Source organism: Crinia signifera, chromosome 2 (genome assembly GCF_055691185.1).
Source record: "Crinia signifera chromosome 2, ASM5569118v1, whole genome shotgun sequence".
Taxonomy (NCBI): Eukaryota; Metazoa; Chordata; class Amphibia; order Anura; family Myobatrachidae; genus Crinia; species Crinia signifera.
Window position 1 is genome coordinate 316,380,874 of NC_139218.1, and position 15,263 is coordinate 316,396,136.

General features: G+C 43.5%; 1 protein-coding gene across 7 annotated transcripts in view; it reads left to right on the top strand.

Annotated features, from left to right (window-relative positions):
* PRPF40B (pre-mRNA processing factor 40B) overlaps positions 1 to 15,263 on the top strand; it is a 150,823-nt gene that overhangs the window by 70,806 nt on the left and 64,754 nt on the right. For all 7 annotated transcript variants that reach the window (XM_083169029.1, XM_083169031.1, XM_083169028.1 and 4 more), the window contains 2 exons: positions 8,848 to 9,036; positions 11,042 to 11,153. In XM_083169029.1, the coding sequence (XP_083025155.1) occupies positions 8,848 to 9,036; positions 11,042 to 11,153 (301 nt within the window). The remainder of the gene's footprint in view (positions 1 to 8,847; positions 9,037 to 11,041; positions 11,154 to 15,263) is intronic.

Consider the following 15,263-nt stretch of genomic DNA (forward strand, 5'->3'; position numbering starts at 1 on the left):
CCAATCAGCACACAATCTACATCCGATTGATCGGAATTGGATCTAGATTGTGCTGATCGGGCCCTAGTCGTCCTGGTGTGTACCTAGCATGAGAGTATAGGAGAGCTGTGAGTGAAATGTGAAGAGAAGAGGGATTTGACAACAGCAGGGAAGAGGGCCCTGCTCGGAGGAGCTTACCATCTAGTAGGAAGGGGAGACAGACAGATTACAAGAGGTGCAAGCAAGTGGGTGGTGCACCCACTAAATGTTCTTACCACTTAAAAATATCTTTCAATCAGCCACAAAGCTTATACAAATCCATTGTTAACAGTAATGTCCCAATAGATTCATCTGCATCCACCTAGAAAAAAGGGAGAATAAAAAATACAGGTTCTCAGAACCCCACACAGTGCATGTTTTGCATGTCTCACAGAATCAATTGATATAATTAGCTCCACCTATAGATCTTTTAAAATGTGTCAGTCAGTAATGAGTGCACCTGTCTTGTGACCTGAAAAATGTGAACTGTGTGGGGTCCTGAGGACCGAGATTGAGAACCACTGCAAATAGTGCAATACAGTCTAACAAGGTTAATCCCCAGTCCTGGAAAGGAGTATATAACCAGCTTGATCCTCCGGGATAAGGTCATTTGGTCACCAGCATGATGGTTGACATGCTGTAATGTCAACATGGGACTAGGTCGACATGGCTTTAGGTTGACAAGGTTTTCGGTCGACACATGCATTAGGTCAACTTGGGCAAGGTCGACATGTTTTTCTTTACTGTTTTTGGAGCCGACATGTGCCGACAGGTGGAATTTCATGCCCTACCATCCACTAGGGCATGGAGGGAGAACAAAACAGTGTGCCCGAAGCATAGTGAGCGGATGCGGTGCTACGTTGTCGCTACAGTGTCCATGTCAACTATGTTGACATTTGGCTTGCAAAAAGTGTCAACACCATGTTGTTTGTTGACCTTTTTACTGTCGACCTAATGCTTGTGTTGACCTTATGACATGTCGACCTAACCCATGTCAACCTAAACCCATGTTGACCTAGACCAATGTCGACCTTGTCCCATGTTGACCTTTCAGCATGTTGACCTAATGGTGTTGACCTAATGCTTGTTGACCAACATGTTGTAGACTAATTAATCCACACCGATCCTCCTGCTCACATATGTCTGCGAACAATATTGTTCACAGATATATCTTCAGGACACACACACAGGTGCAATATATTGTTCATTGGCTGAAGGGTCAATCTATTGCATAAGGCAGTGGTTCTCAACCTCGTTCCTCAATAAACCCCCCCCCCCCCCCCCCCCCCCAATAGTGCAGGTTTTCCAGGTCTCCACACAGAATCACAAGTGAAATAATTAACTCCACCTGTGGATCTTTTAAAATATGTCAGCGAGTAATGACTGCACCTGTGCACCTGCCGGGTGACCTGAAAAATGTGCACTGCTAGGGGTACTTGAGGAGTGAGGTTGAGAAGCACTGGCATAGTGTATATTCAGCTTAAGGAAAGTGAATAATTATAAAATGAGCATTGCGAGTTAATGATTTCTAGACCGAAAGAAAAGATCAACCGCCTTGGGAAAACCATGACACACTGGAGCCCTGTATAAGTTATTAGCACCCGTCAGTGCCTGGGGATCAAGCTGACTAACTGAATACAATAAGCTTACCAGATTGCATATCCATTTAGATGAACCTCCCACATATTTATTCACTTTGCACTAAAGCTGCACTGTTATAACCATTCATCATCAACTGATGAGCACAACTGAATACAGTGACTGATCAGCTGCATTTTAGTGGGGTATGGGTCTAAGGGTTGACATTGCTAAGGTCAACATTCAATAAGTCCACCACTATTGGTCGACACATGGAAAATGTTGATGTACCTTAGGTTGACATGGTCTGAAGGTCAACATAAGCAATAAGTTGACATGGAAAAGGTAGATTTTTTCATTGTATGTTTTTTCTTTTGTCTAGGTGAACATGAACACTGTATAAGTGTACCGCATCACCTCGCGTGGCCCGCTTTGCTTGCCATGCTTCTGCTCTATTATAATCTAGCTCTATGTCCACTTGGATTTAAAGTATTAGAAAAGTTTTTTTGGGGGGGGGGGGGGGGCATGAAAAACCTATTGCTTGTGGTGACATTTTGACCATGTCAACCTAAGAAATGTCAACCTTTTTCATGTGTTGACATGTGGCCTGTCGACCAATAGTGGTCAACCTATTGATTGACGAGGTGCCAACCACATCCCTTTAAGTGAACCCAAACTGTCACCAACTCTTGACTACTTTGCCTTTCTGACACCTCTTTAACATCCAATTGATCTGATTCTTGCAGAGGACATACTAAGTGAAGCCAGTAGTCAAATTAAAAATGCAAAGTCTGCAGTTGTAAATGCATATATTAGCCTTGCGCATTCATTGGTGCAGGCCCCCATTCTGGCTTTTGAAAAATCATTCTGGACCTGTTTGATAGTACACTGGTACATAATACAGGGTGAAATGAAAGACTGTTAATAAATGAAGACTGGAAATGTCACTGCAGAAGTCCATCCACCTACCAGTTTACCAATTTAGGAGGACCGTTTTCATCAAATGTAAACATTCCATTTTGTTCTTAACCCTCTCTAAGTGGCAAGTTAATTTCTCAAAATGATCCGTAATGTTTACCTTATAGAGCAGGGGTGTCAAACTCAAATTCACCGGGGGCCGCATCAGCAGTTTGGTCACCCTCAAAGGGCCGCTGTATAATAATAATGCAATGACACCACAGGCTGCTCCCGCTGTATAATAATAAGGCAATGACCCCACAGGCTGCTCCCGCTGTATAATAATAATGCAATGACAGCACAGGCTGCTCCCGCTGTATAATAATAATGCAATGACACCAAAGGCTGCTCCCGCTGTATAATAATAAGGCAATGACCCCACAGGCTGCTCCCGCTGTATAATAATAATGCAATGACAGCACAGGCTGCTCCCGCTGTATAATAATAATGCAATGACACCACAGGCTGCTCCCGCTGTATAATAATAATGCAATGACAGCACAGGCTGCTCCCGCTGTATAATATAACAATAGTAATGCCATGACACAAATTATTATACAGGGGGAGCAGCCTGTGGTGTCATTGCATTATTATTATACAGAGGGAGCAGCCTGTGGTGTCATGGCATTACTTTTATATTATACAGGGGAAGCAGCCTGTGGTGTCATGGCATTATTATTATACAGGGGGAGCAGCCTGTGGGGTCATGGCATAATGCCATGACCCCACAGGCTGCTCCCCCTGTACAATAATAATGACACCACAGGCTGCTCCCCCTGTATAATATAAAAGTAATGCCATGACACCACCACCAGATATATATTTTTTTAATGTAACTTACTGTATTTTATCCCTCAGGCTCCTTTACTGCTGCTGCGGCTCCAGCAATTTCAATTCCACTCTCTGCGCCACGGCCTGTCCTGCTGCAGCCCCGCGACTCGGCCTGCCTTCCTTCCTCTCTGCAGACGCGTGGGTGGGAGGCGTCATCGTCATGACGTCCCCACCCAGCGTCTGCCACTGCCTCGATAAGAGGGAACAGGCTGCCGGGCCCTCCTCCACGTAGCCGTGGAGGCCGGCGGCCATGTTCCTGTGGCCGCAGACATCTTAAAAGACCACAGGAACATGGCCGCCGGCAGTGCAAAAAAAATCTCTCAAAAAAGAGAATAAAAGTTGAAGGCTGGCGGCGGCTGCGCGGGCCACATGACGAGGTCTGCCGGGCCGGATTTGGCCCACGGGCCTTGTGTTTGACACCCGTGTTATAGAGGAAATCTAATCTTTTTCTACACAACAATTTTTATTTATTTAACAAATGTGAGCGATGTTGGCATTTGTAGCGGATATTTTGCACTCAAAGAGTTAATATTGATTGTTTGGTTTTATTTAGTTGTTGCATTGTTCAGCATCCATCTTTAATTTTGCCTTCCCATATAAATTGCACCTGAAACGCAAAGGGCATCCAAGTGAAAATATAGGCCCATACTAAGTTATTTTCGCAGGGAAATACCAAGCTCCTCCCATCAGCAAGTTCACCTTCCTAAATGACCGATATTGTCATTTTGAGGTACTGGCAATTCAAGTTTACAGCATGTATTTTTAATGAGTGATGGGATACGGTCATTGGGTCACCACCAAGTAGGTATTTCATGCCCTACCATCCACTAGGGTGTGGTGGGAGAATAAAATAGTGTGCCGAGCATAGCGAGGCACCATGCCCGAAGCATGGCGAGCGAACGTGGTGGTACATTTTGGAGTCCATGTCAACACGACATGTGCCGACAGGCGGTATTTCATGCCCTACCATCCACTAGAGCGTGATGGGAGAATAAAATAGTGTGCTGAGCGTAGCAAGGCACTGTGCCCAAAGCCATGCGAGGGTCCGTTTTAGCCATGCAGTGCTACGTTTTAGTGTTTATGTCGACTGTGTTGACATTCGGGTGGAAAAAAACATGTTGACTTTTTCACTGTCAACTATACCCATGTGGACCTAATGACCCTGTTGACCTTACCCATGTCGACCTAATGACCCTATCGACCTTTTGTCATGTTGACCTTTTGTCATGTCAACCTAAATTCATGTCGATCTAATGACTGTCAATCTACATGCGGGTGACCTAATGACAGCACATTGCATGCGTTTTGAACTAGATGCGATTTAGTCCAAAACATACAGTGCACAACGCAGCGTGTGTGGCCACCTTTAGGAGCTCGTTAAACAGCCTTTCCAATGGCATCATGCAGTAGCTTGACTCGGTTAGCACCAAGCATCTTTTCATGCAACTTTTACCATTAAAATGCATCTTCTGTGCGCGACTGCACCTGTCACTAAATATGAAATGATATATTTTTTACGGGAAAACAGTGTTGAGTAGCATTTCGTATGCATATACAGCCAAAGTCACACACTGAATATGGCCATGCTGCATATAATTTTAATCAGCTGCTCGTGCATCTTGATTTGCAAATAAGACTCATTGTAATGGAGAAAGTTGCATGAAAAGATGGGTACTTGTGTACTAGCACGGCGCCCATCGCATCGCAGACCATAAGGCATGCGATGCGACGCGATTGGCACCCGATGGTATACAATTTAAAATTGTATATGGCATACAAGGCCATACAATGCGATGCAATGCGATTTTAAATTGTATAAGCACCCTAATGGGGGCTTACAATGTTAAATGCACCCCCACGCCACCCCCACTATGAATGTGAACCCGAAGCGTGGCGAGCGCAGCGGTACGCGTCCTACGACCTTTTCATACTCCCACTATCCACGTCGGCGTGGAGTTGATTTTGTGTAGTGTGGTGAGCGCAGCGAGCCACCGAGCCCGAAGCCTGGCGAGCGCAGCGAGCCCCGCAAGGGGACGCGGAATACATGTATAGTAATACGCTTCTGGCTCGGTGGCTCGCTGCGCTCGCCACACTATATAAAATCAACTCCACGCTGACGTGGATAGTGGGGGTATGAAAAGGTCGGAGGACGCGTACCGCCGCCCCACGCGGGCTCGCTGCGCTCACCACGCTTCGGGTTCACGTTCATAGTGGGGGTGCATTTAACATTGTAAGCCCCCATTAGGGTGTTTATACAATTAAACATCGTATAGGGGGCTTATACAATTTTAAATCGCAGTGCATCGGGTGTATGCCATGCGATGCGATTATATGTTGTGCGACCAAATATCGTGGGCGCTGTGCTAGTACACAAGTACCAAAAGATGCTCTGCGCTATTGAGTCATATATCGCTCGTGCTTTATGGCCATTTTTCAGATCTGATTGCAGTACAAATTTGTTCTCAAAATGGGCAAAACCATGTGTACTGCAGATGGGGCAGATATAACATGTATAGAGAGAGTTAGATTTGTCTGAGTTATTTTGTTTCTGTGCAGGGTAAGTACTGGCTGCATTATTTTTACACTGCAATTTAGATTTCAGTTTCAACACAGCCCACCCAAATTAAACTCTGCACATGTTACATCCGCCCCACCTGCAGTGCACATGGTTTTGCCCATTTTCACTCGCAAAGGCAAATTCCTTCTCAAATGGACAAAACCATGTGCACTGGAGGTGGGGCAGCTATAATTTGTGCAGAGAGAAATAGATTTGGGTGGGGTTTTACTTCAAAGTGAGATCTATATTGCAGTGTAAAAATTAAGCAGTCAGTATTTTCCCTGCACAGAAATAAAATAACTCACCCAAATCTAATTCTCTCTGCACAAGTTACATCTGTCCCACCTGCAGTGCACATGGTTTTATCCATTTGACAATGAATTTGCCTTTGCAAGTGAACCAGAATAAGGGCCTATGTGTAAAGGGACTTTTAGCGCACAGCGGATAGATGTAGGTGGACACATCTGTATGCATATGCATCATTAATGTGTACATACAGTATAACGCATAAAACAATGCTATCTAACTCTATATAATCCACATAATACAGTGAGTAGTATTGTGTATGCTAGTGTTGGAGGATAGAACAAACATACAAAACCTATTGAGTGACAACATCTCTGTGAGAAATGTGCAAATTATCCACTAAAAATGGTAGTGTCACTCACATTTGTTAAATAAATTCAAATAAAAATGTTGTGTAAAAAAAGAAAAAAAAGAGTATATTTCTTATATAAGGTAAACATGGTATAACCAGCTTCCGCCACATTCTTGGGGAGTCTGGTGCATAATCTTTTACCGAATTACGAGATCGACACCCCCTCCCTCAATCTTTCTTCTACCAATACCTCCAGGTCCGGCACTTCATTGCCACGTCTCTCCCCTCCTCCAACTCACTCCGCAATCCTACGGCGATGGAACATCTCTGCATCATCATCTCCCACATATATCACTCTATACTATTGCAAGATCAACCAGTCTTAGCACCTCAGGAACTTTCCTGGGAAGTGGATCTGGGCACCACTCTGGGGGAGGATGCCTCGGAGGAGATCCGTCTCAATATTTCCAAGTGCTCCATAAGCGTCTCCATTAAGGAGAACTCCTACAAAGTGTACACCCGTTGGTACCTAGTTCCAGAACCACTGCTCTAGTGGGTAGTCCTCACTACCACTGCTCTATGTTGGCGGCAATGTGGCCAGATAGGATCTTTTTTTCACATATGGTGGACATACCCCAAACTATCTCCCTTCTGGTCAACTGTCAACACACTTGTAGCCTCTGTAATCCCACACTGCCCTCCCATTTCCCCGGCCGCAATGCTAATGTGTGCCCATGTTTGCCAGTTATCTAAACATGAGAATAAACTGCTACTGCACATTAGCTGTGCTGCTAAATACCAAATTGCTAGATCTTGGAAACAACCCTCCCCTCCGACTCACCAGGAACTTGTTATTCGTGTTTGGGTTGTGGCCAAAATGGAATTCATCACTAGCCTCCAGAATAACACAGTGGACAATAACACCCCCCCGGCTTGCTCCACCTCCTATACCTCCCTCCCTATCTTCCCTACCCAACTATTTCCTACTTTAATTCCTTCTTCTTCCCACTTCTCTACTCTCCCGCACTCCCTGGGAACTCTGGTCTACTAGTCCTCATTCTTGACCCCACAGACCCTCTTGGTAAACTCCCTAACTCTCTTGTTATACAAGGCTACCTGTCACGAACTCCATATATTGAATCCCGTCTCCACCTTTACTTTCTCTTCGTATCTAACCCCAATCTGAATCCGCAGCTATTATCTGGCTTGGGAGGATACCGCAGAAATGTTTGTCAAGGTGCGTATACACGGGGCGATATATCGCTCAATGTCTCCTTTTCATCGGTGACCAGAGATGGTCGCTGATGAAAAGGAACCTCTGTCGGGGGAGCCGCAGTTCCTGCGAACAGCGATTAGAACGGTGCTGAAAACGGGAGCGCGCACCCGGGGATTTATCGCCGGGGCACATTCCCATCACTGGCAATATGGTCGCTCAGCGACCATATTGCCAGCAATTTCAGCCCATATCGCTGCCGTGAGTACACAGCTTAAGCTTCTATATCTCTTTACCTACTACTAGTCCTTTTATATCTATCTTAAGCTGTGTACACACGGGGGCGATAGGGGCTGACATCACTGGAAATATGGCGACCATATTGCCAGTGATGGGAGTGTGCCCCGGTGATAAATCGCCGGGTGCGCGTTCCCATTTTCAGCCCCGTTCTAATCGCTGGTCGCAGGAGCTTGCTCCTGCGACCAGCTGATTACCTCTGCGGCACCGCTGGCAGAGGTTCCCCTTCATCAGCGACCATCTCTGGTCGCTGATGAAAAGGAGAAACTGAGCAATATATTGCTCAGCAATATATCTCCCCCGTGTATACGCACCTTTACTTACACATAGCTACCGTTGAATACCACGTTCTCCAATTAAATACATTGTCTATTTTGTTGTTTTCCGGATTGTATTCACATTTTACCTGTATCTTTGTGGATATCTTAATAAACTTATATGATTGAAATAAGGTAAACATAACATGGCATTATGATGAATAAAAATGTTTACTTGGCCACTTTCATACCAATTTTGCCAAATTCACTTGCCACTGAAAGGGTTAATAACTTAGGAACATACTGTGAGGGAAGTTAATGAGGGCCCTCATTACAAAAGTTTACAATGGAATGCCTGAAGAATTTTTAAATTTGTGCATTTGCTTTGAATGTAAAATATGTGTGTAATCCTCAATAATGCAAATTAATTATATATTGACCTAATGGTAATGGTATTTTTGACATATTTGTGAACTGTTCCTGATAATTAATGATGAATAAAAGACTATGACATTATACCAGACACTGTTTTTCTTTACAGACTTGATCCTAAAAGTCAGTCTGCTGCTTCCAGTCCTCATTCTACAGCAGCTTCTTCTGATGCTGAAATGGCACCCAGTGAGGAGATAAGTGTCTTACAACCCCATGTACCGGAGCCTAGTACTGACACAGCTGAAACAGAGGCTTCACAGGACGATACCAGCACTTACCAGAAAGAGATCATCAATAGGTCTGGCTATTCATCTGTTCTCAACAAGTTTCCATAGAAATACGCAAAGTACAGTTATTCACTGTCCTGTTTAGGGATGGACATCAAATGAAGCCCAGCCATTTTGATGTAATGGTCACTGACCATTGCATCAAAAGAATTCAACAGAAAAAAAATGAATGTGATTATGCAAATGATACTGCAGCGTGGCTGGCTGGGGGAGACCATCAGAAGACCATCGAATGTTTACCATTCGATGGCGACAAACATCGGAATGCCGCTATCGAATGGTAAAAACACTACCATCGAAAAAAAAACCATTGATGCTAGTGAACCATCGCGATTCGATGTCCGTCCCTAATCCTGTTTCTGGATACTTATTTTCTTCAGGACAGAAAATGCATGTCTTGTGTGAGAGGTTTACAATAAATGGTGACATTTGCTAATAAGAAGGATTCAGGTGACATTGACGTATTAATGTACAGTAGGCTGCATGCAGATCATTCTGTCTTCCCTTTGTGTAGTCAGGCAGTTCTGTTTATTATTCATTGTTCTGTCTGCATGGGATACGGTCATTAGGTTGACCACTGAAGGTCGATAGGGCTTAGGTCGACACCTGAAATAGGTTGACGTGGATAAGGCCGATAGGATCTAAAGGTCGACACAAGCATTAGATCAAGAATGGGAAGGTTGACAGTCAAAAGGTCAACATGAGTTTTTCACATTTTTGTTCTGGGGTGACATGTGCCGACAGGCGGTATTTCATACCCCACCATCCACTACGGCATGGTGGGAGAATAAAATAGTGTGCCCGAAAGCATAGTGAGCCCAGCGGTGTCCATGTCGATTTTGTTGACATTTAAGACAAAAAACTTGAAAAGCTAATGACAACTTTTTGACTGTCGACCTTCCCATTGTTGACCTAATGCTTGTGTCGACCTTAGTCACGTTGATCTATTTCAGGTGTTGACCTAAGCCCTATTGACCTTCATTGGTTGACCTTCATGCAGTCAAGCCTATGACCCATACCTGTTTGCATTTGGGTCTATCCAGACACCAGCTCTGTATCATGCCCCAGGCCTAAGAACACATAGTATAATGACATCAGTAAAAAGCACAGAAGGCAATGCATTAAGGACATTCATAAAAACTGCTCGCTGGAAAAAGTTTTACTCTAACCATTACTTTTCTTTTAGTCTTAGAGAATGAAAACAAATATTTAGCGGGGTATTCAATCCCGGACGCTATTCCGGGTGGAAATAGCGCCCCCTTCAGTTTTCAATCCCGTCTGGAAGGGACATACCGACCGTCGGAATATGTTTCGCCAGTCGGAAGGAATAACCTGACATTAAATAGGTCCATTGACATTCGACCAAATAATGCCAGAAACGGGTGCTATTTCCGCTCGGTGGAAAAAGTGTCTGGGATTGAACCCCCCTTAGGGGTAAATCAAATTATGGCCCTTTTTCTGGTTCATAAAGGCAAATTCCTTCTCAAATGGACAAAACCATGTGCACTGCAGGGGGGGGGGGGCAGATGTAACATTTTTTCCCAACCGCTTTAAATTCACTGTCCACCCATGACAGAATTAGCATAAAGTCACAGACACAACTGCAGGAAAAGACACAAGTATGGCTACAATTGTGTCCAACTCAGAAGCAGGTCCTATGAGGAGGAATCCCGCCCCTTCAACTGACCCCACACCCTCAATAGAACCCGCCTCCATGAGGGTTGCATCCAGAAATTTCTCGGGCTGGTTATCCATCCCAATCCGCCCCTGGTTACTACACATTCCTTTACAGGATTTAGGGGAAAAAAAACATTGTTTTTTTCTGTACTACTGTATTTTATAAAATCTTACTTTCTATTTTTATATTTGCTTCGATTTTTTTCCTCGTGACTGATCTTTGAAATGTTGATTTGTGTAGTACAATATCAACTTATTCAGCAATGTACTCAGTGTCCTCTGTGGAAGACTAAATGCATGTTCTATTGTAGTTTGTGATTACTTTTTCGTGTTTTGCAGTGATAGCTTCCAAATGGAGGATGGAGGTAGAACGGAGCCAGAGAAAATATTTTATCACTGGAGCACCAAGGAAGAAGCAAAGCAGTTATTTAAGGACCTGCTAAAAGAAAAGGTAAGATTTAACAGTTAAAATGACTTTTCAAGTTAGAATGATGTAACCAATAGTATAATTAGTGACTTATGTTATAAACATTATTTTTTTATTTTTTATTTAATTAAGTAATTTTTATTGATTTTGCCGAAAAAACAAACAAAACATTACATTATAGACAGTGGTGCTACAAATGGTGCTTTTAGCAAACATGGCGTATCTGTAAGCATATACATTAGGGAGAACCATAGAAGTATTCATACATAGTCATGCACATAGGTATAAGAATATGTCGGGTATTACCCCTCCAGAGCAAGGATAGTGACACCAACACCCGGAGGCGCCATCCGGGTGTTCACGACCAGCAATTTGAAAGAAAATATATGTGGAATAGCATATCTCTCTAATAATCATTGAGCACCATCAGATTATCATACTAAACAGACATCAATCAAAAACACCACTGTTCAAACTAAATTAACCCACTATCTAAAATATACTACCCCCCAAAGGACCAAAAACAAAACCTCCCCAAACCCCCCCCCACCCTGTATGACCTAACCCCCCCCCACCCTGTATGACCTAACCCCAACTAAGGTATACCTGGATCCCAAACAGCCCCCCCCCCCCCAACTAACTATACTAACCATCACTAAGAGGAGATAAATTAATGGCTTTCAGCTATATTAGCTAAACTAGCCTAAAAACCTAATTCACCCCTTTCTCCCACCCCTTACACTACAGTATCTATCTAAACCCCCCCCCCCCCATATAATGGACGGATAATAAGCGGATGGACTAACTAGGGCAATGGCTCGGTAATAGTTATAAAGTATAATCATCTGTGGGGAACCTGTCCCTTCCACCAATAGTAGGATATTTTAATAACTAGCATAGGAATAACTGTACAATAAAAAGCCAGAACGCCAGTCCGACCAAGCCCTCCCCCATAGCAGAACCAAATAATTAACAGTCCCTCTATCACATATATCAAATTACATACCAAATAAACTGTAACATTAGAAGTAGGGCAATAGCCCAGTGGACGTTACACACATATAGCCAGTATAAACATTATTTTTTTTTTTTTTTTTTTAATTTCCACTTTATTTTTATTTTGAATAAAAAAAGGACATTACATATCATACAAACACATGACAGGTTAAAAGAAGAGTACAGAATTACGGTATTTACTAGTAGCGGAGAAGATTGGTTACAGGGTTATTGTTTTTATCCCGGGGCGGGTGCCCACCTCCACCGACACAGCACTTAAAATACTGGTAAGTTTAAATTAATTCCATATATTTTATCTTATCTTCCTTACTGATTACATATATTATTACCCAATTGCATTGGATCTGTTCTTTAACATGACCCGATTAATTTTACCGATAGAAGGTTAATTTGGTTATACCCCTTCTGTGCTGTGTTTTGTGCCTGGGGGGAACTCACCCAGAGATTCACATTTAATCTGGTGCATTCCAGAACAGACAATTATTTCATACATTCGATGGGGAAAGACCCCAATATAACCTGAATCGGAGGCAAACCAGAAAGGCCTAATTCCATATTCTATCTTATCCCTCCCTGTATTGCCCGCAAACCGTAAATACCGTCAGAGAATAGTTGAACCAATACAAGACAACACATAAATCACACTACCCTCCCCTCTCCCTAATAACCCCCCCTTCCCTCTTAACCCGTTCCAGGCAGGCTGATACTTATCTAACTTTCCACTAGAAGTATTAAAAACTCAATATAATCTGTAAGCAAACATTGTATTTAAGATAGCGCTGTTCAGGCCTTCCAATATTTCCAAATCTTATGGAAAGTCGGTTCGGAACCTCTAGCCAAATAGACAAACTTTTCATGTGCCATGATCTCATTTACCATAGACCTCCAAGCCTCCACCTCAGGGCTTTCTTTGGCCAGCCACCTTCTGGCTATACAGGTCTTAGCCGCCGAAAAGGCTATAATAATAAATTGTTTAAAAAACCTATCAATTGGTGCGGTATAGAATATGGATAGTATACAGGTTGGTGGTGTGCAATATTCTTCAGGGATACCCCTATATATAAGTTCTTGGATAACAGCGCGCCAAAATGGCATCACCTTGGGGCAAGTCCACATTAAGTGCCAGTATGTCCCTGTATTGGACAGGCATTTGGGGCATTTAGAATCGGCTCTACCACCAATCCTGCATAGTACCTCAGATGTCATATATGTACGATGAAAAATATATAATTGAATTTGCTGCAGACGTACTTGTGAGGTTGCTAGCTTAATGTTATTCTGAGCCTGTCGCCACCCTTCCATAGAGATAGGACCTATATCCTGCTCCCATTTATCTTTTAGACCTAATAGTTCATCTTTTTGGGATTCTTGATTAAGTGCCCTATATAGGAAGGCGACCTGGTGTCTATTAGGACAACGATTTAATACTATCTTAGTGCGGGACAGTTCTGGTATATAGGTAGTGTTACTAAATTGAACGCTGCAAGCATGACGTAGCTGAATATAGCTGAATAAAAACTTATTGAGGAGAGAAAACTCGAGTTTTAGCAATTGAAAGTTTTTAAGTTGTGTGTTTTCAAATATCTGACCCAGCGTCTGGACACCCTGTTCACACCATTTCTTGGTCATCTGGAGTTTCTCTAACTCCGGGAGAGTTCTAGCATTATGGAGTGGGGTGTCGGGGTCTATTCCCCTTGTTTCCAGTAACCTTTCCGACTGCCTCCAAATATATACCAGCTGTTGCATAATTGGTGGCCAACTACGTTTCAGATTCCCACTAAGAAAGTGCTGTGTAGGGGTATGACCTGGGGAAAGGCTCCTAATCAACTCTATGAAGCTACTTTGTCCAGGGTCTCCCTGCATTAGTAGTTTAATATGAGCCAGCTGCCCTGTGAGGTAGTACAGCCAAAAATTTGTTAACCCCAGACCTGCCTCGTCTTTCGATCGCATCAATGTCTTTAATTTTATTCTAGGTCTCTTATTGGACCAAATTAAAGAAGAGATAAGCCCCTCAATCTGTTTAAATATCCTTCGGGGCAGGTAGAGGGTTGAGTGCTGTATGACATACAATATTCTTGGCTGTAGCACCATTTTAACCAAATTAACCCTACCCGAAACGGTTAATGGTAATCGGGTCCAGGATGTAATTTTTGATTTAATAAACTCTAATTGTGGAATAATGTTCAATTTTATAAACTTATTACTATCTCGGGATACTCTAATACCCAGGTATTGAAATTCCGTGACCCATCGGATTGGGGAAGGAATAACCATATTGGGTGGGCATGGACCTTCCATGGGGAGTATGAAGGATTTATCCCAGTTGATCCTGAGGCCAGAATATCCACCAAACTTCTCAACCAACCCTATTACCACCGGTACTGCCTCCAAGTGATTATGTACGAACAGAAGAAGGTCGTCTGCATACAAAGCTATTCGCTCCTCCTTGGTACCGATGTTAATACCCTGGAAAAGAGGGGTGTCCCTGATGAGGCACGCCAGTGGCTCAACAGCCAAGGCAAATAGGCCTGGTGATAGTGGGCATCCCTGGCGTGTGCCTCTTGTAATTCCAAAACCATCCGATACAAAGCCGTTTACCAAGACCCTCGCAGTGGGTAGCTGATATAACATCTTTATCCACCTAATGAAAACTGGTCCGATCCCTATCCATTTCATTGCCTCCCATAGGTATATCCACTCTATGGTGTCAAAGGCCTTAGCCGCATCGAGGGAGATCACGGCCTCATCCCGTAGTCCCTCCCGATGAGCCTGAATATGGAGTGACAGCCTTCTTAAATTCGTAGTAGTAGACCTTCCTGGCATAAAGCCTGCCTGGTCACTATGAATTACATCAGGCAGGGCCAGATTTAATCTATTTGCGAGGACCTTGGCCAGCACCTTTACATCGTTGGTCAGCAACGATATGGGTCGATAAGACTCCACTACTCGAGGATTTTTGTCTTTCTTTGGAATAACTGTTATAAGAGCCTCGGACATCGATGCCGGGAGCTTCCCGAATTCATAGCATTCATTGAACAGAGTCAAGAAAGTAGAGGCACCCCTTTCTCCCACCCCTTACACTACAGTATCTATCTAAACCCCCCCCCCCCCCATATA